General features: G+C 42.7%; 1 protein-coding gene across 2 annotated transcripts; it reads right to left on the minus strand.

The window, feature by feature from the left end:
• Positions 1 to 7501: 7501 nt before the first annotated feature.
• LOC119174409 (WD and tetratricopeptide repeats protein 1) lies at positions 7502 to 24919 on the minus strand. 2 transcript variants are annotated; one of them, XM_037425294.2, is made up of 15 exons: positions 24787 to 24919; positions 23828 to 23920; positions 22465 to 22548; positions 21677 to 21723; positions 21478 to 21589; positions 19331 to 19518; positions 17995 to 18190; positions 16463 to 16547; positions 14999 to 15202; positions 14488 to 14635; positions 13636 to 13815; positions 12617 to 12852; positions 10577 to 10769; positions 9149 to 9341; positions 7502 to 7911 (listed from the first exon to the last, which is right to left on the minus strand). In XM_037425294.2, the coding sequence occupies exons 2-15, from the start codon at positions 23882 to 23884 to the stop codon at positions 7714 to 7716; spliced, it is 2121 nt and encodes a 706-aa protein (XP_037281191.2). In that variant the 5' UTR covers positions 23885 to 23920; positions 24787 to 24919; the 3' UTR covers positions 7502 to 7713. The 2 variants fall into 2 exon arrangements, with proteins under 2 accessions (XP_037281191.2, XP_037281192.2); XM_037425295.2 differs by lacking the exon at positions 24787 to 24919 and adding an exon at positions 24151 to 24267.
• Between the last annotated feature and the right edge of the window lies 1 nt (position 24920).

The following is a 24920-nucleotide window of genomic DNA, read 5'->3' on the forward strand; positions in this document are numbered from 1 at the left end:
TAAATGGGTGGTCGTAAGTGAGTGAAACAACTTTGTTGTCGATCCGTCATAAAGGGGGAAAAAGTAGGGAAATTAACGCAAGACTCTACTGTGCTCGGACGTCCCGGAGCGGCAACATACTCACTTCCTACTTGGGGGGGGGGGGCACCGCTTTTAAAAATGGGTTTGGCCGAGTCGCAGCTATCTGCACCGATCTGCAGTGATTCGTAGCTTTAAAGCATAATAAATTAGACAGTTTATGCAGAGCACTCAAATAGGTCTTTAAATGACCCTTAGGTCTTGGACTACCGGCCCAATGTATTGGTACAAAATTTACAAAACCGTTTTAGGGTTCCTTCAATAAGACAACTATGAAAGACCACCCCGCCAGCACTTAATCTACCTAGCCAAAAGGAACACTTTCTTATTGCTATCTCATAAGAATGTGCTTAGGAATCCTCTCCAACTTTACTGCAATTTCGCTTCGAATTATTATAAAAATATTCCAGACATATTCGATGTGATTCATACTCACACTTCAATATTTGAGTTCACTTCACACCTGAAATTGCACAGCTTAAAAAAAAAAAGCTTCATATTCCTACCATGTAGTTTTTTTACATCCACTATAGAGACTGCCATATTCCATGTCAACCAAGCTTAACTAATACCTCCAATTTTGAGGAAGGGGGAGCTAATCTGGAAAAGCTCAATTGCAAGTCAAACAATATAATATGTACTAGTTCTATGCATATTTTACACTTCTTTACGAAGAACAAGTTCTGTGGAATCAAGCTAAGCAAAGTCAACTGAAGAGTAAATTTTTTTTAAATGTGCATGGGGGGATATGCACAAGAAGGATGACTTCACAAGTCATTTCTTTTCTTGTTTTAAGAATCACTACAGAAAAATAATTAAAAGCAAGTGCCTGAAGAAAATATGTTGCATCACTACCACAGTGGCACCATAAGCTATTGTTTTTTGTTTGTCGTACTCCTTGTTCTTAAATGCGAAGCATTTCTTAGCGAACTTCGGCGACTTTTAGCGTATTTATCTAGCTACCTACGACCTTTAGCTTTCCTGGCCGTTTCAATAATGGTATCTATACCAAACTTGGTATGGCATAACATGACTGTATGAGGAACATATTTGACAAGTCGTAACATGAAAATCGTGACATGTATGTCATGAATGTCATGATTTACATTTCATGATCCTGCAGCTCTTGCAGCGATTTCGTTCACATGGCACTTTGCAAAACTGGTATGGTATGACATGATTGCATGCCGAACGCAAGCTATCGACCCTAACATGAAAATCATGACATGTGTGTCATGTAACAACATGACTACATGATGCGCTCGCGGCCATTTCATTAGCATCACATATGCCAAATTTGGTATTATGGGACGTGAATGGATGACGAAGGTATGATACTGGTGCAAACATGATAATCATGAGATGCATGTCATGTAACATCATGATTACATGCTAAGCTTATGATGCACTCACGGCCGTTTCGCTAGCTTCACTTATACCAAATTTGGTATTACGGGACGTGAAAGGATAACGAAGGCATGACACTGGTGTAAACATGATAAACATGACATGGATGTCATGTAACAACATGACTACATGCTGCGCTCATGATGTGTTCGCGGCCGTTTCGCTAGCGTCACATATACCAAATTTGGTATTACGGTACGTGAATGGATGACGAAGGTATGCGACAGGTGCAAACATGATAATCATGAGATGCGTGTCATGTAACAATGTGACTGCATGCCACGCTCATGATGCGCTGGCGGCCATTTCGCTAGCTTCATTTATACCAAATTTGGTATTACGGGACAAGAATGCATGACGAAGGTATGATATTGGTATAAACATGATAAACATCAGTTGCGTGGCATGTACAACATGACTACATGCCACAAACAAGGCGCCAATACATTTCAATGTGATTCGGTGTGCGTGCTCGCTGGCGTTCATTTCGTCGCATCACGCCTGCGTTGCCATGCCAGGCGCCGGTCCTGCCATATACCCGCAGCACACGCCTCACTGCATTGCTTTGACGCATGCGCGTTTCAGCGCATCCGGCGTCCCTCCGTCGGGAAAAGAGGGAGACGCAGTGTTGTCTGGGTAACGCATCGGCGCAAAATGCAGCATGTTGCATTTCGCACCAGTTACCGTCGGGCAGCGCCGACGGACGCTGGTCGCACCTGGAGTATGACTATAGAGTGCTTGCGTTTTGCTAACGTAGCGTCTTTGTACCCAGCTTGCGCGCACATCAACTCTACATTGGAGTATGATGTGCTCGCGGCCATTTTGCTAGCTACACATATACCAAATTTAGTGTTACGTGACGTTAATGGATCACAAAATATATGACTGGTACAAACATGATAATCCTGACACGTGTGTCATGTAAGAACATGCCAACATACTATGCGAATAGCGTGCTCGCGGCCTGCTAGCTCTGCGTGTGCTAAATTTGTTATCACGTGACGTTAATAGATGACAAAGGTAAACGACACATCCAAACAATAATATTAACACAGAAAGTATGTACGGCATCATTTACCTCCACCTCGTAACGTTGTGCTGATTTTAAAGTGACATATCAAAATTTCTCATTTGTGCTTCGCATATCGATTCCCACTGTACGTGGGATCTGCGAATTTTTCTTTTATTAATCTCATGCATGATTTCCACTGTTGTGGTAAAAGTCAAGTTATGGCATCCCAAGACGTTTTCTAGGCATCCTAAAAGTGGCAATTTCCTTTTGAGCTGCTGTAATGCAAGAAGATTACTCTGTTGTCATAATGCTTTTAAAGGAGCACTTTGACACACAAAAGTTAAAGCCAGAACTAGACTTCAGAATGCCAAGTGGCAGAAACTCTTGACAAAATTTGTGCACACTTTGTTCCGCTTACGTCTTTGCATTTTTTGTGGTGGTGTGCAAGTCATTGTTTTTTCATTGAATTTTCAAAACGCCAATATGCAAAATGCTACATTTAACCTGTATACGATGGCTCGTAAATAATCTTTGAATGATTGGTGTGCGCTCTTCACACAATCTCGGCTGAAAAGGCAGCTCTATCAGTAATTGAACAAGCAGTACAAAATACAAGGACGCAAGAGTGAACAAGAAGTATTCTATGTTATAGTGAATTTGTGATGGCTTGAATGCATAGTAAGAAATGACAGCTCTATCACAGCTTGTGTGGTACGATTCCGGCCGCTTCACCTGCCCTATGCGCCAGCTATAATCACGTGATCAAACATGGCCGTGCCTGCGCGCTGCTGCGGAAATCGCAGAAGGAAACAAGATGTTCGCTTCCCAAGTTCTCGAAGACAGATTGTGCCAAACAAAAGATTACACAAGGCCTTTTATTAAAGTAACAAGAGATGACTTGAGTGACTCGGACATGATACAAAGCATACTGAGCTAGCTGTTAGTAAAACAACAGCATCTTTTCAATACTACACAGAAAAAAAAAAGTTCTTCTGTCAAGTGCTGCGTGCATAGCTTATGTTAAAAAATTGCAACCTTGTTCTTGCATCCTAAGAAACAAAATTCTAAGGTTCTTGTCACAGGAAAAAAAAAAAAAAAACACAAGTAGTTCTTGCCAGATGCAAACACTAAGCTTGGAAGAAGTGAAAGCGTGGAACCATGCAAGCATAAATTCACAGAAGTCCTGAAGCGTCTCATTCAGCTGTCGACAAGCTTTCAAGTGGCACTTTTGCTAACTTTTTTTCTCATTAACAGTTTACGATTCGGTAACGATAACTTGCTTAAATAACCTGCAACGCTCACTGCTTTATATATGATATATATATTTATATATAGCACTGTAAGTCTGCACCTAAAAACTGCTCTTTTAACCCTGACAAGTTAAAACAATGTTTACCGATGTTGACATGATAACAGTTCATACAACTCTATAAGAAAAACAAAATGTTATGTACAAAAGCCAAGGCAGTAACCATTGCTGACTCCTTTTTCTCAATTTTCTCATTGTGATAAGATCAAACTGAACAGTAGACTAACCAGCAATTACACTGCATATTTGGGGTTTTCATGGAATTTCAGTTCTATGGAGCAGTCGGCAAGAAATAATGGATTCATCAGGCACCCACTCTCGTAGAGAGTCTCTTGAAGAGTGCTTCCCGTTGGAGTAGCAGTTATAGTGAACATTAGCGAAAGAAAATTTCAAAGCAATGCTTGCCCAGGGATTCATAACTTGTTTCAAATCATTACAACGTCGAGCACTTTCGGGAAGAAAACCAGAGATGATGGGAAATGAAATTGTTATGCTATTAAAACTTGAATTTCACACATTATTCGTCTTTATTGGAAAAAAATTTCTGATAAGTGAAACAGTTGCGTTGTGAGGGTTATTCTATAGCCCTTCATTTCCAGTGTAGGGTACTGTGGGTACAAGGACAATAACAATATATATATTCACCAAAGCCCATATTCACAAACCAACCTTGGCCTTACCTCACGTTTTCCTCAAGTTCCTCTACTCTCTGCGTGCATTATAAGAGCACAGGAATTGTAACAGGGTAGAAGATAACAACAAAATTGGTTCATGCACATGGGCCTACTTGGTTCTTCAAGCGCATAAAGGCTTAAAACTGATAATGAAAACTCGAGGTAAGGTTGAGGTTGGTTTGTGAATACAGGCCTAAGTGTAGGTGACTCCATACAGCCGTAGTGTAATGCAACAGTAACAGCAGTAGCAGTAGCTGCCATTTACAATTTCGCATCTTGCGCACCCTCTTCTTATACCAACGTGCTGCCTATGTTTTCAAGAGCAACAACTATTGACCAAACATCACTTTCCCACACGGGCAAGTGTTGTCAATGCTTCACGAGACCATGCAATGGACAGAATTGTATGTTTGACGATGGACAGCACTTGTTTGGGCATTCACACTGCACAATCATACAACTTCCAATTGGAACGTGTCATTAGTCACAGGTAGCTGGTGCCAATCCGGATTCCAATGCCATGTTTCTGTATCTGCTCCTTTTGATGTCTATATGTGCTTTGAAATATTATATGCAAGATGGCCATTCAGCAAAAATATCTAAATTAGCTGCCTACACCGGAAATTGGAATAATACCCATTGCTTGTGCCAGCATTCAACCTGTTAAGCTTCAAGCTATTACTGCCCTTATTACTTACCCAATAGAGAAAATAAGTTTAATTTGTTTCTAATGCAATTGAGTAAAGTAGGATTCTATCACAGAATCGGGCAAAATTCTCATAGGCTTGTCTTGGTACTAAAAAGCAGGTTCACTATTGGCAGGACTCAATTTTGTGGGTTTTGGTTGGGTTTCCACGTCAAATAAATGGTTTTAGACATTTTTCAAACACCCATTCATTAAAGGCTGATGAGCATTTTCTGTGGTCACGTAAAAAAGAAAATTGGCCTTTTAATACCAATATCTGCAACATTTTCCTGTGACAGAATGCAATGGTGCTGTCTGCATTTTTTGTTAGGCATTTTCTATCTACTGTGTTTAATACTGTGTTTGCTGTTAAAAATGAGATTCTGCAGAGCTCCTACCTACTGAAGTAATCATTAATGTTGTTCCTTAATTGATGATTGATATGTGGGTTTTAATGTCTCAAAACCAACGTATGATTATGAGAGACACCGTAGTGGAGGGCTCCGGAAATTTCGACCACCTGGGGTTCTTTAATGTGCACCCAAATCTGAGCACACAGGCCTACAGCATTTCTGCCTCCATCGAAAGTGCAGCCGCTGCAGGCGGGATTCGATCCCGCGACCTGCATGTCAGCAGCCGAGTAGCTTAGCCACTAGACCACCGCAGTGGTGCAAATCTTATTCTTTAAAAAGCCACACTCTCATTTAGTTATGCAAACCCTTGTGTGGCTGAATTCATGTTTCTAGAAACTGAACTTGCATTCTTGTGTTAAAAGGAAACTATTTTTAACTGTAGTTCATGACCACTTATAATGTTTATGTAGTTAAACATTGAATTGTTTCAACCTCACACAGTTTGAACTTGGCACATCTCACAAAAGGATTAATGCGGTGCACTAGACCATATCTGTAAATGTAATCAGTGGTTGGTAACTGAATAGATGGTGGCCCTGCTGTCACGCAAGCGGAAAGTAGGCTTACACGAAATCATACTTGACAGATGTGTGCAGCCCTGTCATCCTTTAATGCTGGAGCAAGTCTACGTTCACCTGCTTGTATCTACTTGCCTCACCCTGCTTCCGTGTAGAGAACACTGTGAACTGAACTACCCGTCAAACATACTTGAAATATAAAACGCGAGTTTGTAGCTTGAGTGAACCAGTAAACAATATAGGTGGCTGGGCTCACCTGGAAAGCTTTTGAAGCAGCTGCATTACAGACAGTCTTGTCTGTAGCATACCGTGACCTAACCATTCCAACTAGGGCCGAAGGTTTGAGTGTTTTGGAATGCAGTAATTATTCTCTGAATAACAGTTTGCCAACACAAGGGAGTCAGTGTCCCATAGCAACACACAGAACCCACAGGTGCTGAATTAAAGGGTTCAAATATAACACGACGATTGTTATAGCGTGAGAACAGAACGACGACAAAGAGACAAGAAGGACACGAGCGCTTGTCTCTTTGTTGTCGTTCTGTTCTCGCGCTCTAACTATCGTCATGTCATAGCAACTAGCCCAAACTGCTACACTTCCAATATAACCTCTTCAGGCACGAAATGTGATGGACTGTCTGTTAATTAGTCAAGTTTCACTAAACTTTATTCCAAGGCACTTGATGTTCAAGTGCAAGATAGACAAACTGGTATCAGTAGTAAATTTTCACATTTTTAATGACTCACCATAATTAGTGTGTAAATAAACATTTACTGATGCTGAAGCCAGTCGCCTTCCAGTTTCGGATTAAAAACGTGGACCACATGCAGGCACTCAAAATCTTTTTTGCTGTATTGATTTAGAGAAAATAATGATTACAATGTTGATCTAGCTGCTGGAAGACGGCACATTAAAGTTAAGTGAAGACATTCAATATGGAGGAAGTTAAATTAATCCGGAGACCGAAGTCTCTTGGCTTTTTTTTTTGGCCTCTAGATGAAACTGGCAAAAATAAGTTGCAGTCACCGACCACGATGTGCACACTGGTGGATTAATTGGCGCAGCCTGTGATCCACCATGTTGCCAAGCGGACGACACTATGGCATAATTCGTATCAGCATTGCATTATTCAGACAGGTCCTATATGGCTGCCTCATTTCTGGTCGACACTTTTGGTATAATTTCGATTGTGAGCACTATAGCACACATGAGCAGAACATTTCATCGTCACACTCCACAGTGATGGCAACATTTTGTCATCGCCATGTAAACAAACTGTCACTTCTCACAGCCGGCTTTTTTTTTTGCACTTCAAAATAATGATTAACTAGCTATAACTTAGTGAACTACAGTACGAGCAGTTTCTGGAGCTTCTTAAGACATGCAGCAAGTGTGACAATCAAATCTTTCTTCATCTTCAAATTTATTAGCGTCAATGTCATCCCTGTTCCACTTATCAAGCAGTTAGTGAAACCCTAAGCCTTTTTATGAGACGAAAATAAAACTAGGGAAGGTGAGGGGGAGGTTGCTGCGGTGCCATCGGTGGAATTCTGTGCACCAATGAAAATGCTGCGCATGGAAGATTTCATTCACCACAGGGGACAGGCAGCATTGTCCTAGCTCGGTCGACAGGAGACAACGTTGGGCTCCCCAACCCGGCTCTCGAGTTCCACTTCGTCGGACTCTAAAAGTCCGGGAACACGGTAGCCCATGTTCATGAGCATCACTTCCAGTGGGTCGGCATTCATCCGACGCTGATTTGCCACGGCTGCGTCCTCAGAGTCGACCACTTCCCTGTCTTCCTTCTTTCCGTCCTGCAAATGTGCAGTGAATGCCGCAAGTGTGAGATGATTTGGTTATGAAGACGAGTGAATGTCTGTGTGCATGTGAGTAAACACTTCTGAGTGTCAGTAGATGAAAGTATGAACATTTCATCACATACTTAAAACCTGTGTGAGGCAATGTTGTGCGCTGCTACCAAGATCCGCCCGGCTTACCAGTCTGACAGCCACACGTGAAAAGCATTGAGGATAGCATAAAAAAAAGAAAATGACTACACGGCAGTTGCATTCATGTGCTGCATGTAATGCCTAACCAACATCATAGAGGCAAAGTGATGTGTTTGAACGACATTGACTATTTCCCAGCATATGGCCATAGAATGCCCTCTGCATGACTGCTGTCGCAGTCACTTTCTACATCCATTGACCATCAAATTAGTAAATCAACCATTACTTGTCTTACAAGTCCCAAAGTGCTAGCTCATTAGAGCCAGTTTTACCTATGGCAAAACGTTTTGTCATTTGCCTTTCATCAAGCACGGCGTCAGATGGATATAGCATTCTTGAAATAACACGGCAACTCGCAAGTTTTGTACCTTTCACAGAGTGTACACTGGTGATTGCATGCACACCGCAAACTTCTTGTAGTGTATACGTCTCTTTTTTGATCACCGGCACTGTTACTCTGGCAATATACATTTCATGATTTACATTTTATAATAGTAAATCTCGTAAAATAAGGGAACAGTTGAAGGTTCACTAAACTGAAAAACTAGGTTACCTTAGACTGATAGTTATTTTATAACGCCAAAGTTCTCAACTTGGTGATTTTTAGGTGAATAATTAGAACAGAAAATGAGGTTCAACGTGTCACTCGATTTTCACGGCACAACCTTGGCACCCAATCGCAACTCCGGGTGCACAAATTTGTTTTTTTATGGTGTTCACATTGGCACATACTGGCCACATTAAGCCTGTGCTTCTTTTAGAGCACAATGTAATTTCTACCGATAGAGTTTTGTGCATCGCAAACAGATGCCGTCAAAATCTATGACCTTATGGCGAGTTGGTACGAGAACTTCAAGGCAGCATTGCCGTATTTATCTTCTTTTTGATAATTTTCTGACTTATGAAACGTCTTCTCCCATGGAGTGTGGTGCTTTTGTACTGTTAAAAGTTAGTTTTACCAGTAATACAAGTGAGATCCACTAATGGTTAATTTTATACATTTTCTACAAGGTTGTATGACAGTGCTCTAGCTACAAATCACCTCTGGCTTTGGGCTCCACAGCCGGACGACAGGGTCTATTCCACTGGTGGCTAGAAGGCAGGTGCTCGGGTGCGGCTGTAGGCAGTTTACGATAGAGTCGTCGCCCCGCATCACCCGAACAAGGTTTGTGCTCTGCTTGTCCCACACAAAGAACGAGCCATCATCCGAGCCGGCCACCACGAACTGACCCGCACTGCAAGCCACGGCAGGAGGGAAAGAATCGAGCAAGGTCAGGAAACATGCTTTATTCCTCGGAGCAGACATACCAGATGCAGTCGTACAAATAAAAACAAAGAAAACAAACCACGAATTGTGACAAATGTACTGATGAAGAAAAGTCTATCAATTCAAATTCAAGCATGGTACACCATCTTTTGATATACCGTATTTACTAGAATGTAACATGAAATTCTCTTTCACTTCCCATGAAATTACTCCAATAGTTGCTTGCGTGTTAGAATTGAAAACGCAGCCAAAACCATGTTTGTGGCATTGGTATCCCTTCAGAGGGGTCAGACGCAGAGCCACCACCACGATTACAAAATGGCGACCGAGCACATTTTGTTGAGAAGTAGAGATTGCGTCAGTTCATTTCATGCGTTGCTGGAACCTGTCCATTCATTTACTGCCTGTCCTCAGATACTATACTGACTGTCACTGTCAGCATGTTTGCCTAATGCAAAGAGCTTTACGTACAGTTCACAGGAACTCCAAATATTACTATCCGGTATACCTATAACAATTTCGCCACATCACTCGCAAGCAACTTAAAGGAAGGAAACGCCGTAAAATTTGAGTCACGAATCAAAATCGTGACTGGGCAAACCTGTGCCCATAAACAAAAAAAAAAAGCAAATATCGAAGCACAATGATGGCGGCAAGAACAGCTGTTGGTTGTAGAAACGTGATCCCTCAATGAAGTGCAGATTCTTACAATGGTGCTTGGACACATTAATGCTATTCACATTATGTGCACAAACAGATAAGACAAAATTATCTTGATAAAGAATTACAAACATAAGAGAAATTTCAGCACAGTGTTCGTATCTTTCACTGAGCAACAAATCAGTAACAAGACGATGAGGAATGGTTTCCATCAAGAAGCAAAAAATGCATTACATAGTTCTTGGTATGTCCCAATCGCGTCGGTCTAGGGGCTAAGGTACTTGGCCGCTGACCCGCAGGTCGTGGGATCAAATCACGGCTGCGGCGGCTGCATTTCCGATGGAAGTGGAACTGCTGTAGGCCCGTGTGCTCAGATTTGGGTGCACGTTAAAGAACGCCAGGTGGTCAAATTTTCCGGAGCCCTCCACTACGTCTCTCACAATCATATGGTGGCTTTGGGACTTTTAAACTCCATATATCAATCAATCAATCATTTCTTGGCATGGGCTACATATTTGGAAACTTCGTCTTGCAAGTGCTCACCTGCCAAAGAAGTTTGCCTCCTTGATATCTGTAGTGGTGTTGCAGTGGCCACAGAAGCGTAACTCGTAGTCGTAAGCCACTGCGCGCCACGCCTTTTCTTGCTCAGAGATTTGGGGCTGCCTCCTGTGCTTTGGGCTGGAGTTGGCACTGCCATTAGAGCTTTGAGATTCAGACCGGCTGCCTTCCTCGGAGTCTGTCGCAGTAGTGAACAGTGCAGTAAATTGTAGTAAACAGGATAAGAATTACAAGCTGTCTTGACAGTATCCCATCAGTGCTTTACAGGGAATGTCTCTTAGTTCTTAATACAGTTGTTTTTTTACTGGTTGTGGCAATCATGAAAACACTGCATAAAAATTACTGAAGAAATACACCTGAATTAATTTCAAGAGAAAATAGTGAATGCGTCGTGCACAAGCTTAAGGGGGAGGGGCCTCCTTCAAATAAGATTTTAAGAATGATAGTGTATGATGAACTAAACAGCAACAAGCCACCTGCAGTTATAACGAAATAACAAGGCACAGCACTGAACAGGGCAGTGTTTTTCAGAAGCTGTTAGGCATATCTAACACAGAAGTCTAGTGGAGACAGAAGGTTGTGTAAATCAATTAGGCAGCTGCATTTTGTACCTTTTTGGCATGCTCAGCCTGGCGATGACGATTAAAAATAGTGGCACACTACAGCACTGCCGACGGTGGAGATGTTGCCATAGAAAATTTTTTTGGAGTAGTTACGGTGGCAGCATTACTGAAGACTTCCCATTTTAATAGGAAAATGAGTCAAGCATTTATGAAAACCCTGTATTTATCTCACAGTGTGAGTTTGACTACATTTGTAGATGCAAAGCAGCTTCAGATTTGAATGTGCTGGATCATGTTTGTGTCGGTGCAAAACAACATCTGTGTACCACCGAGTTAGTTGCAACTTGTAACGGTGCATCTCAGTACTTTGTAGAGCATTAAAGCCAAACCCCATAAACGCGAAAATGTACACGATAGTGACGAGCGATGCTATGAGCGATGCAAAAAGGCACTTGGGTGACTTTTCGCGTAGTAGATTTCGCGCGATCGCTTGGTTCTACTGATTTGGAAACTGTCACTCATCACCCGGAAGTGCTGTGCTAAAAGCGTCGAAACAGGATGTACATGACTGACGTACTGCCGGTTCTCTCCATGTGCCATGAAACCACCGCCTCCTCTCATGCTCCTCTTTGCCCGAGACACGCGTGCACAACGAAGAAATAACGTAATGTTTATGCACGTGCACATAACAAAAAAAAGTGCTGCAAGGCAATAATAAACATTTTCCGTTCCATCATACAACAAAACATTTTATTTTTACATGGCATATTGCCAACTACATGGAATTTTTGGTACGAGTAGATGGCCTCACGCCAGCAACAGTGGATTTCGCTCGCCGAAGCTGTCGCGTGAATGAGGTTTGCTTGCGCAAGCGACTGTTCACACAAAGGCAATCTACATCGCTTCGCTCGTCACTGTCGCGAGCATTTTCGTGGTTATGGGGTTCGGCCTTTACTTTTTCATGCATTGGAGGAAGACTTCTTTTAGCTTTGTATTTTTTATTTTTTATTCTAATCAGTGAGCAACAATGCAATAAACTAACTAGAGGAACACAAAATGATTCACAACTTCGAGAAGGTTATGGAACATGGAACATTTACATGCTCTGCTCTTAACACATTACTTCGTTATTGCTAATATGCCAGAACTGCCTCCTAATATTAAATGTGATAATATGCTCCTTTTGATATACTAAACAATCTCCCCAAAATTAGCAATTTTCTATAGCCAACACAATCTTTAATGGAAGGTGAAGTCCAGCTGCATCTAAATGTAATGAACCTAGAACCTCTCAGGCATGTTACCTTGTCATTACAATACACTCAACATAGCAATTAATTAAGTTACAGCATCTCATTTACTGCATCATTTTAGCTTCTTCTCAACAATGCAAAAGGTGCTCTGCTACAGAAACTCCAAGTCTAAAAACACTGCATGGGCGAGAAATGGCAAACATCAGTACCGTTGTCGGTCTTGGAGAATATGGCCGCCTTGATGTCCCGATCCAGTGCCTGGCATGTCTGACTGAGGGCACAGTCGGGGAAGCGCGACTTGAAGGCCTGCAGGCAGTCGAGGGCCTCCTTGGTCCAGCGCAGCTCATACAGGCAGCGCACCAGCCGCAAGTGTGCCTTCACATAGTCTGCCTCCAGTTGTAGAGACGTGTGACAGTCCCTCAGCGCAGCATACATGTCCCCGTCCCTGCGGTCATACAAGAGACAGACACGGGGCTGATAATTCACAAAAGGACAGCAAAGCATGAACCACGCAAAGCTTAAAGGGGCCGTGCACAACTTTTCCAAGTAACTTATTGTCTCACATACTGCTGCAAAAATTTTTTAAATCCCCCAAGTACGAGAAGAGTAACGGAAACACGTTTAAGCGCTTTCTTTCGCCTTTTGTACCAGCAAGCGTTGTGAAAGCTACGCAGCAAGGGGGGTGACTAAGGGGCCAGAAGATGCACCCTTCATGAGGGCACAAAACTGCTGGCTTAAACGGCAACACACTGGCTTAAGACCGAGTATAATGAAACGACGACATGAACACCTGATGACTTGAGCATTAAAAATGCAACAATGCACGTAATGGCAAGCGAATTACCACACACTGTACGAGTCAATGGCTAGCATGTGCATAACGTTTGTTTTGAAGACAAAACTGTTTCAGCACATCACTAAAACACTCCACATTAACATCCCTAACAACACAAGGCACAGCCAAGCTGCAAGTAATGGCAGCACGTTTTCTATGACCATGGTGAAGAAAAGTCTATAATGTCTCCAACATATGTTGCAGCATCACCTGTATTTTTGTGCAGACCGCAGACTACGCACAAACAGAAACACCCATCAGAATTGGTTGAGCACTCTTCAGGACAGATAAGAATGAAACGGGTAAATCAAGCGGGCAATCTCTCTTTTTACGAATGCAGCCACTGCCATCAAATAACGACATCGCTAATAGAAGAAAAGCAACCAAGCTTACCAAGCTCGCTTCATGAAGGCAGCTGCACGATTGCAGTAGAGAACTGGTGAGTCGGACACCAAGCCAATGGCCTTGTTGTAGAGGTTAATGGCCAAGGTGTACTTCTGTTTGCCAAACTTCTCGTTTGCTTTGCATTTTATGGCCTCTACGCGGGGTGGCAGTGGCTTGCTGTTGGCAGGCCTAAGGAGGAAAAATGCCAGTTGAAAAGAATGACGTGGCATGGGGCCACAGTGGAGAGGATTTCGGTGGCATGAAACCGAACCCTAAGAGTGTTCACCAGCTTCCGATTTCAACAGAATGGCTTTTTCTTTGTGTTATTGAAGCTCGGTGTTTTTATACTGTCCTGTTGTACATATTTTTTGTACGCATAAAACAACCCTTCCGCAAGGGTACTATGCATGAAAGACTGAACTTCACTATGACGAAGTTAACCATCAATTCTAAAGACCTTCTTGTGCTGAGGTTAGTACGCGTGTCACTCTTACATGCGACTTTAATTGTAGCAATAAAATCATGCCTACATGTGTCCAAAGACTACCCCAAATATACTCTCAGCCGCATTACAATCCCGTAAATGCACACAAGCATCTTGCAACAATCTCAGACACTCCTAAATTCAGTTTCTTGGGGCTAAGTATATCCAAGGTTTCTTGAGTGCCAACAACTACGCAGCACCATCGCAAATCCTCGGAAAGCAGTTTGAGAAGATGCAGAAGTGCAGAAGGCTAGTTTCAAAACTTCCGCCATTCATAGAAATGCAGCCATAGAGCGAATGCATGCCTAATGCCATTAGCGCGAGTGCACAACAGTAAGGGAATGCACACGCTACAGATTCACAGGATTGATGCGTACCCCCACTTTGTACTGGATGAGATGGGAGAAGTGTCTGTGGATGCAAGGATTCCATTCTGCTTCATTCCACTGGAAACCATTCCATTGGAGATGCCGTTTTTGTGGGTGCTGAATCCATTTGCAGGACTACTGCCTCCCTCGGCCAAGTCTGGGAGATGGAAGAAAGTTTTAAAAAATGGGGAAGTTATTTTACCAGCGACGTTCTTCACACATTTCCACTTGGCTCTAATTCATTAATAATAATGAACAGATTCATTAATTTGAAAGTCTACTGCACTAATCAAGCCTCAGACAAGCATATCACATTACTAGCTATGAGTTGAGTGTTTTAAATCTGCAAGAACCGAAACAACAGGATCATAAAGTGCAGATAGGTCACGCGTGTACACCCAGCTTGAAATCGCAATTTAATTTTCTGGTGCTGTAATTCTTCCTGATTTATTAACACCTTGCAAACCATAACAGAGAGAAACATCAGTAGCAGTAGCAAAGCCAAAAGCCAGCTGCTTACTTTTGCACAACCCATTTGAGTGAAGTGATGATGTGAAGCTCTGAAGGTCAAAGCTTTTTGGCTGTCGCAGGTGGTTGATGTTAAATAAGTAAATCTGCTCGCCACCTAAATTGGCTAGAAGTTCGCTGCCATCGGGGCTGAAGGCAACATAGGTAGAGGCTAACGTGCGATACCTCTTCCTAGGGTATTTTAGTGGAAGGTGACCTGCGAAGGAGAAAAGAAAGGGAACATGAGACGTGTTGTGCGAGTATTTCACGTAATTTTGTCACAACAAATCACAGTTTCGCTTATACTCGACACGTCTTGTAATGCACAGTGCACACGTGAATTCTTATAGCTCAGTGGTTCTCAAATGGGGGTCTGCGAAGCCATTTTTATGATCCGCGATACCCTCACCCGCTTTTGTTTTACATTTTTTCTATTTTGTTTTAAGCGAGACTGTGCCACGGATTGATGAACCGTCCAAAATGAAGTGATATGGCACGTGTGTTTCATGTTTTTGGTAGCAATAAAAGGCACCTGCTACATGCTCCAGTCGTGCTAATTTACCTACATACCTCCCTCTCCTCCTTATCCTCCGCTGTAAGGGGTTCCCCATCACTTCCACCAGTCCACAAGGGCTCCCCGACACATCCATGGCTGAGAACTACTGCTACAGCTCATACAAACCTTGGCTTTCTTTATTCTCGCATTATGTTGTAAATGTGGTTTAACTTGAACTGAGGCCTTCAGTTAATGTGAACAATCTGGGCTTTAAAGTGAGAGCAGTATTGACGAAAACGGCTGATGAAAGAACATACATCAGGTAGGAACATGCGCGAATGCTCTCAGATTAGGTATTTAGGCTGCTATAATCATATGCACTAAAAACCAAACAAGAGTTACCACTACAAACTTATACATTTGCTCATGAATACAATGCTGTATATGTATACATTTTAATATACATACTTTAGTCATACATCTCTGTTTGGACGAAATTCTGATTACAGCTTCCGTATTAAATAACTGTCAATAAATTATGTTGTGCAATGTAGCATGCTCAACTATGCGAAATCTTTACAAAAAGCACGAAGAATGCAGGCTGACTACGCACATGAAAGTCTGAAGTTTATTTCGAGCACTTCCATGATAAATTGCTCTAAAAAGGCTACAGACACCTAGAACATCGGCACGATCTCAAATTTATGCTACAGATGTCACCCTTACAAGGCATTAATCTTTTGGTGCCAACGAAGTTTTACTGAATACTATGTGCAAATTTTTTTTTTTTGGTAATTTAATCTGCCATTTCTTTAGGGAGCTTATAAAAAGATGTGGTTGCAAGACAATCAATTCAATCCATTGGCAAGCACAGACAATAACATTCTACCTAAAATTATGTGCTCATTCTTTTATGCTGCTATGATTCAAAGCATCCGTCCGAGGAACAATGTTCACAAAACCCACAAAACAGGTACGCACCTGCAGCAAAATAAGTTACGCAGCCAGGTGCGAGGTTGTCGGACTCCGCATCGGGCTTGGAAGAACTACTGTTGAACCTTGCGAGCTGCATGGAAGAAACAAATTCTTTAATGCTGCAAATCGTCTGGTTTAGAAAACTATTACTGGGCATGGCTCGCTGCATGCTCGCATAATAACTACCGAGTGGTTTGCTACTGGGAACATGTTTCTGATCACAGCAAATCATTGGCATAGCCAAGAAAGAAAGGTGAGGCTCAAAAGCCCCACTGAAAATTTTCAATTTCGCATGAATAACCATACATAAAGCATGGCTGACCCCCCCCCCCCCCCCCCCAAAGAAATGCTAGCTACACTGGTGCAGCTACTTTCATGATAAGGTCAACTAATGAGAGCAGAACCACGAGCACTTCATTGTGGAGGTGCTGTGCTACTTTTAGGAGTACACTGAAAGTGCAGTATAACAAACCCAGATGTAACGAAACATCGGTTATAACGAAGCCAATGAGGAATAGTCTAGCAACACATATAATGTTAGAAATATACCTGTATAACGAATTTTCAGATATAACAAACTTACTTTTATGTAAGATGAAACTTTGTTATGTTGAGGTTTGAGTGTAGTATGACAATGCCACCTCCACTGAAAGTCTATTTTGTAACCTTTCCAATGACGTCAACACAACCCAAACTTTTCAAGTGCTTTATTCTGCTGTCCAGCTAACTACATTGCTTCTTTACATAGCACTGAAACACAAAAACATTATTCTGCAGTCACTGACCCACCACCATTTTCATATGATGGAATATTTTACATAATTCTTTAGATAATCACCGTGTTTACTCGATTGTAACACGAGGAGCGACTTTCATTGCATCCAGGAAAAAAAAATTTGATTTCAGTATTTGGATGTATCATAGCAGACTTTATCTAGCAATAATCTGTAAAAAAAAACTCTCATTACATTTTAGTAAATATGGCACCAAAATTCACTGTCTAGACACCATACAGCTACCAAATTTAACAGAACTACATAACACAACATAATGTTGTTTTACAAGGTCAACGCATTGTGAAAAGTCACCTGTTGACAGCACTAAGTGACCCTTATTAGACTGCCTGCTTAACCTACGCCTTTTTTCGTTTTCACAAAAAGGCAAGGGTGGCATATAAGACATCTTTAATCACATCAGCCATAAGATCCACATAAAACCACAAGTTCAACAATTTCGGCACACTGATTGCACCGATAAGCATAGACATCCCGTAACACCACATTTATTTTGCTTTTAAGATCACAATGTTTTGTTCACAAATGCAAGAAAAGAAAATTTCTGGGGATCGTTCCAATTAGCAACATTATCAACTGAATCGGCCAAGTCACGCCTAAATGATGACACTTCAGTCATACATAGCACACACTTTATAACCTACTCAAAATATACCCCGAGTTTCATATCACACTTGCAAAGCAACACCATTCAGCACTACTGGTATGATAATGCAAGTTCAACAGAAGCATTAAAGTGCTAACCTTTGTGGTGTTTATCATACGCCGGTCATAGAGACGAATGTATGAATCGTTGGCACCCACAGCAAGCAGGTGCGGTTGGAGCTGGTTCACAGCTATACACTTGGCTTCCACATTGCGACCCAGGTGGTAGCCAAGGTTCACTAACACATGATTTGCATCCGCTGTGCACTGATGTGGCATCCGGTAGTCAAACTGCCTGCAGCATGGCGAAACGCATATGCCAGTCAGTGCTATGCATTATCCTCTTGGTGGTCACCATGAGTCTGGCGCAGCATAGCCTTAGTTGCTCTTGCGCCACAAAACCCTACATAACTAACTTATCCTCTTGGTCACTGTGGTCGCTAGTTTAGCGACCAGTTTAGAATGAATGATCTTATACGAGGAGCCAAACAAGTGATGCATGCAGACACAACCAAACATCGCGAAGGTGTTGCGTTCAAAAGACACTAAATGGAACCACTAGACCGGTTTATACTTGACACATGGTTCGTTCAAAATGGTGTTATGACACACACTATCGTCAGACATCTCGGGAACATCAAACAGCCAGTCTTTTCTAGGTACCATGACACTTTGCAGTACCTGTCCCCAGCACAGCCAACAACCCAGTCACTTTTTCGCTTTTTGTCCCTAGTAGAGTAACTGACCCCTTACTCAGTGCTTTAACATTTTCAGCTAACATCAATATGTATAGTTTGGATGTATGCCACCATTTTGGGTCACATGACCAAATCATTCATAGCTATGGTTTACTAAAACTACAGTTTCTGTACCCTTGAAAGAGCGACTGAGTGAGGTTCAAACAAAAACTTGCCTGCACCCTCAATCGCACACAGAAAGTATCTCGTGGCGGTTGAATGCGGTGCCTTTCTTCTTGATAAGCAAACAATCATTCCGAAGCAGAATATGTCCAAATCAATGACATCATATGAAGCTGATGTGGAAACCTTGGGATGCTCTCAGTACCTCCCTTTTTTTTTTTTGCCTTCTTTAGTTCATGAATACTCCAATCAATTAATATATCAAGAATTATATGAAATGATTATAACTGTAAATCCCGTACTATATGGCTTACTGTGGGTCACTGTTTCTCTTCAGTGTATGTTTGAACTCTTAAAATGAATTTTCAAAGCAAGTGCAACTGATGACTAATCTACCACAGTTACACAAGCCCAATCGAATATTCCTATGTAGAGGCATACTCATGAGACTTTTACTCAATCAATAGCACAGCACCGAGAAACTGGGCTTCCCCAAATTATCAGCGGTGATTTTCGGAGATCTGGAACTCCAATTGGGCATCGGAGTGGAACAGCGGAGACGCTGCAGCACTCACAGAATGACACCGTCCTCAGCAGCACTCCAGAACACAAAGGGCACACTGGCTGCAGTCGCTAGTCGTTTGACTCGACTCGTGTGACAGCTGCAGACCATGGTGGTCTCTCGTGCATGAATGTCGTGCACACGGATCTTGAAGTCTGCTGCTCCACTAGCCATCAGGCCATCACCAGAGTAAGGCAGGAACTGGAACAAAGGAATCGGAAGTGGCGCTCTAGTGTGAAGCAAGCCACTCGACGCATGCATTGTGGACAATGTTTCAACAAAAATCCGTAAACAGGGGTTGTGAGCTTGAGCCGATGTGTTCTGACAGGTAAACTTGTCTTCCTCAAGCCTAGTTCTAGCCGTAAGGAAGACAAGTCGACTTGTCGAAACATAGGCTTGAGCACAGAACAGATTTTTTTTTTCATCACAAGCGTCCATCTACCACTTCCTGCCATGTTTGGCAGGAAGTGACAGTGAAGTGAAGTGACAGTGTTTCAGTATTTCATGCAGAAAAACCTCTATCACTGATTAAGCAGTTGTTCAGCTGAAACAGCTTCCATCTTTCCACCTTAACTCCCTCTTTCACAAGCCAGATGGTACAAGGATCGTGCTAAATATAACGCTGCATCATCATCATCATCATCATCAGCCTGACTACGTCCACTGCAGGACAAAGGCCTCTCCCATGTTCCGCCAGTTAACCCGGTCCTGTGCTTGCTGCTGCCAATTTATACCCGCAAACTTCTTACTCATCTGCCCACCTAACCTTCTGTCTCCCCCTAACCCGCTTGCCTTCTCTTGGAATCCAGTTAGTTACGCTTAACGACCAGCGGTTATCTTGTCTACGCGCTACACGCCTGGCCCATGTCCATTTCTTCTTCTTGATTTCAGCTATGATATCCTTAACCCCCGTTTGTTCCCTAATCTACTCTGCTCTCTTCTTGTCTCTTAAGGTTACACCTACTATTTTTCTTTCCATTGCTCGCTGCGTCGTCCTCAAATTAAGCTGAACCCTCTTTGTAAGTCTCCAGGTTTCTGCTCCGTAGCTAAGTATCGGCAAGATACAGCTGTTATATACCTTCCTCTTGAGGGATAATGGCAATCTACCTGTCATAATTTGAGAGTGCTTGCCAAATGTGCTCCACCCCATTCTTATCCTTCCAGTTACTTCAATCTCGTGGTTCGGCTCTGCCGTTATTACCTGCCCTAAGTAGACATAGTCTTTTACAACTTGAAGTGACGCTGCATCCCACCACCAGAATCCATTAATACGCAAGCATTCATTCACAGGCAAGTTACCAAGTCGCTTAAAGGCAAACCGGAGGGGACAGATGTAGCAATAAAGTGTCGCTAAAGAGGCGCTTGCGAGTAAAAAACGATGTGGTTAGGCGGAGAGACCATTTGAACGCTCATTACATGAAGTACAATGGTGTCTAGTTGCACAAGCAAACACAAACACATTTCATTCGATAATCCCAAAATGTCCGATTTCCTATGTTGGGATCAAGGGGTAGAAGATTACCCTTTTTATGTGCCATCGTAGACATCCCAGTTGTGAAATAGCTGTTGTGATGTCTGTCAAAGTAACCTGTTTAACGTAAAGAGATGTTCTAGGAGGGGCAGTGCACAAGGAGATGACACCTATTCACTTGCATATCCTCCACATCCACAAAGTGAAACTTTGCCATCTTTTTTTTACCAGGGGGACTGCCACACTCACACTGCAGCAAGCTAAACTTGTCTAAGCTCATCAACATTCAAGCTCATCATGGTCGCACTCATCAGCATTCAACAAACTTGAGGCATTTTCACAGCGCATGTGTTGTAAACTATGTACATACAATTAAGTTTCACGCATGCAAATAACTATTTGAATGCATTTAAAACAAATGCCATAATGAAACCATCTGCCAATAACATGCACCTGTAAACGTGTACATGTACATGTGCTACACATGTACATGCCTAATATCTAAACATCACCATACCTCTAACAGAAAAGCTCCCATCAAGGCCCCCCCCCCCCCCCCATCACATTTATTCACAATTTCACTCTTTTGATGAAGCTTTCAAAGTAAAGTTCTGCTGTACGCGTTGTGGAGCCATAAAATGTGTGCTTTTTTTGGTTGGAACAAAAGCAACAGTATGGTTAAATCTCACCTTTATTGAGAATATGTTTCCATGATGTCCACTTGGAATGGTGTGGAGCCTCCGATGTCGAAACGGATCCCATAACATTATCTGTACATCGTCCGAGCCGCTGGCAAGGATCCTGCAAGCCATGAACAATTCGCTTTATGCAAACTAGTAGCGTGCAGTAGTCTAATTGTGCATTAATGAATTACATTGTGTTACTTACTCTCCCTTCTGATTCCATTCCAAGCAGTTTACACAACCTGCATGACCCTGAAGTGTGGAAGAACACAGAGAGATGGAAGTCGTATTAGAATCTGTCCTTTCTCAACTAGCACTGCCAGCTTCAAATGTTTGCTATGCACACACATAAAAAGAAAAACATTGCGTAAACCTTAGTTTGCAACAGCTAGGCTAGACCTGCCTTGCTACCAAAACGAGAGCAGAAGTTATTTTCCCATGTTCAAGAAGCAGACCAGTGAGGCCAGTGGGTAAAAAGGCCACTGTTAAGTTTATAATAGACCTTTCGCTGATAAGTACTTCTTATCAGTTCAGTCAGATTACAGAAGCCAGGTCTCTCATACAGCTACCACCATAGTAGAGAACGTCTCCAATTCAAAAGGCAAAAGATTAAGCTTATAATGAAGGTTATCTCCAAAAATACTGATCTCGAACATGCACAAACGGTTGAGTGCATAAACTTGGCCAAAGTTACACGTAGCGCAAAGGTGCTGAACCATGCTATTTACAACAAACAGGCCTGTCATTACAAAAGCTGCTACACCAACTGTGACAATGTGTACCGCACAAATTGCTCCACCTCATGTTAGTACAGACGCTATGTGTTGTCATGTCCTGTTGTCAAAGATAGGATCCTACCTTCATCATACTCAACAGCCACATTTTATAACATTGGTAAAAAAAAATGCATACACACACTCCTATATTTTAGTTTTCACAGCTTTCTTACAGTGAACTTAAGACAAATTCTTTGGAAACCACCAAATCTATTACCTCAAGTTCAGCTTCAAGACCAAGTCTTGCTACCAGATCCTCCGTAACCTGCAACTTCCTCTGGACACGAGTGATACTCCTGTCCTGAAATTTCAAGGCACACATTTTGCTTCGGCGTCACCCATGCAATCTCCACTACCAGAAAAAAGAAACATTCACTCTGTAGTTAAGAACCTCCAAGGCCACGTTACGACATTTTTCAGGCACTCGCAAAACGGTGCACTTATCTTTTTACAACACTTCGTTCATCACCAGGAGAGAACCGATTATTAGCAGTGAGAATGGAGTACAACATTCACGTCATTAACATGTTGCCGAGAATGCTCGGCCAATTATATCACCGACAAACTAGATCACCAACAAAACAGCACATTTGTCTATGTAGGCCTCACGTGTGCACGCTATGTATCAACAAAAGTCGCCAAGAAAGATTTGGCAGTGGCCCCATTGTGTTGCTATTTATTTTGATATGCTTTCGGCCCTTTGTCAATGGCTGGCACAATCCCAAGCCTTTGTTATCTGTATTGACCTTTCACACCTATGATAAGAAACAAATAAATAAAAGAAGAATAGAAACAGTCCCAAGTTTTTGTTCACTTCGGAACGTAGTAATGCTTTCTTTGTTTCTAATGTTCGACAGTTAAGATGCTGACCGGATCAAACCAATATCTGACATAACAAGGAGGTGGTGTGTCTCATGAGCGTGATTCGCTCATTGGGTGTGCCCTCTAGTACAGCAATCCAAAAGTTGAATTGCACATGCACGATACACCCATGTCTGTGCAATCCCATTAAAAAAGTGACTTAAAGCTATGGCACACAACTAAATTTATTTCAACCAGTGGTCCTGGAATTGATTGCCCATGGGCACGACGTGTAGCCACATTTGTCAGTGAGCTCAAAACACACCAAAGCTGTAAGACTTTTCAACACGCCCACGTTAATCTGTCAGAACTTGCAGCTATACGCTGCGATCCGGTGCAATAGTTAAGCTAGTCTTTATCGTAGAAGAAAACAAAACATTTGATTGCGCAACGCTTCAAACTGTTAGTTTATGCACGCAAACCGAAAACGGACACACCGATTTGTTGGGAACCGTAAGATTACATTCATCATTAACTGTACGGGGTTAGTTCGAATGTTTTTTTTTTTTTATTGTAAAAGCGTGCTCTGAAAATATTTACAGGTGCGTCGAAGCACAGTTGTTCACGGGCGAAGTTGCTTAGGATTACACACCGATACGCGCAGCGACGCAGCTGCAATTATCTGCCGAGCACAAAATGAGAAGCGAAGAATTAAGCTAGTTTGGCAACGCAAAGTTAAGTCAATGCGAGCTGTGATCGGATTACCGCAAGTGATTTACCTTGAACTGTCGTTCGCTAAGCAGCCGCACGATGTTCTCTTCGTAGCGGTGCCCCATGGTGACAGGGGATCAATCACGCACAGCTCATCCCGCCTGCGGCAGAGGAAAGCAGACAATCGTTCACGCAATCTGTGCAAACTTGCGGGGCAAATCATTCGCGAGTGCTTTATGGTCCCAGCGAAAGACGGGCGAGATCTTACGCGAAATGCGCACATCTGCGGCGCTGTTCATGTTGCACGGGGCAAGCGTGAACAGACGCCTTTGTAGGTCATGTAGCGCGCTAAAGATACCCGTTATATTTATCAAACCAGGAAGTTCGTTACCCCTGCACTGGCAACGAGCGGCTAGCTTCTCAGGCCGCTCTAACGGGAGGGATCAGGCACGCTAAACTGAGGGACAAGTCCCTCACGTAGTGAGCTAGCCCCACACAGCTGACGAAATGGCACCTTTCAAACCACCACCGCGATCAATCGCAGTAAACAAAGACCATCGGCGATAACGTCTGGGATTACTATCACGATTACCTTGCCGGGAGGGTGAAATAAAAACGCACACGAACTATGGGAGCGTTCTCTTTCAGCGGCGATCGGCCCTGTAATAATTTCTTTTATTTTTTTTTTGTGCAATCGACTTTCGGATGACGGCCGCAGAGTTCGGTAGCTACGAAGCGCTGTCAGTTTCGGTCGCGTCGTTGATTGCAGTATTGAAGCGGAGCAGACTGAAACGCGACGGTCATAGCGACTCACATTGTCGAGAAAGTGGGGCTACGTCAAATGCGGAATTTATTCGGAGGAACGAGCACAAGAAAAAAATGATTTCCCGTCTAAGCCTACCGACTCGGTTGTGACAGTTGCTGCAGAGAAATCTGGTGCTCGGCTAACGACGCGGAAATTCGCAACAATTTCACGAAGCGCGTTAGTGAAACACGAACGCGTTACGAGCGAGAACGATACGCTTACCTTTACGAAGAAAACGCGACGAGTGAGAGACATTTCGCATAGAGCGGCTCCATGTTTACAAACTACGTCGATCAGCTGACTGACCAATCAACTCGAGATGCACGCAGCGCGAATGCTTTGAGCTCCGTGATTCT

Source organism: Rhipicephalus microplus, chromosome 5 (genome assembly GCF_043290135.1).
Source record: "Rhipicephalus microplus isolate Deutch F79 chromosome 5, USDA_Rmic, whole genome shotgun sequence".
Lineage (NCBI taxonomy): Eukaryota > Metazoa > Arthropoda > Arachnida > Ixodida > Ixodidae > Rhipicephalus > Rhipicephalus microplus.

Coding starts and splice junctions, on each gene's coding strand:
- LOC119174409 (XM_037425294.2), bottom strand. CDS start 23,884: ATGGGGCACCGCTACGAAGAGAACATCGTGCGGCTGCTTAGCGAACGA. Junction 18,191..19,330: donor GCTGAGGACGGTGTCATTCT/GTGAGTGCTGCA, acceptor GCCATGCTGCAG/GCAGTTTGACTACCGGATGC. Junction 12,853..13,635: donor GCCTTCATGAAGCGAGCTTG/GTAAGCTTGGTT, acceptor GTATGACCGCAG/GGACGGGGACATGTATGCTG.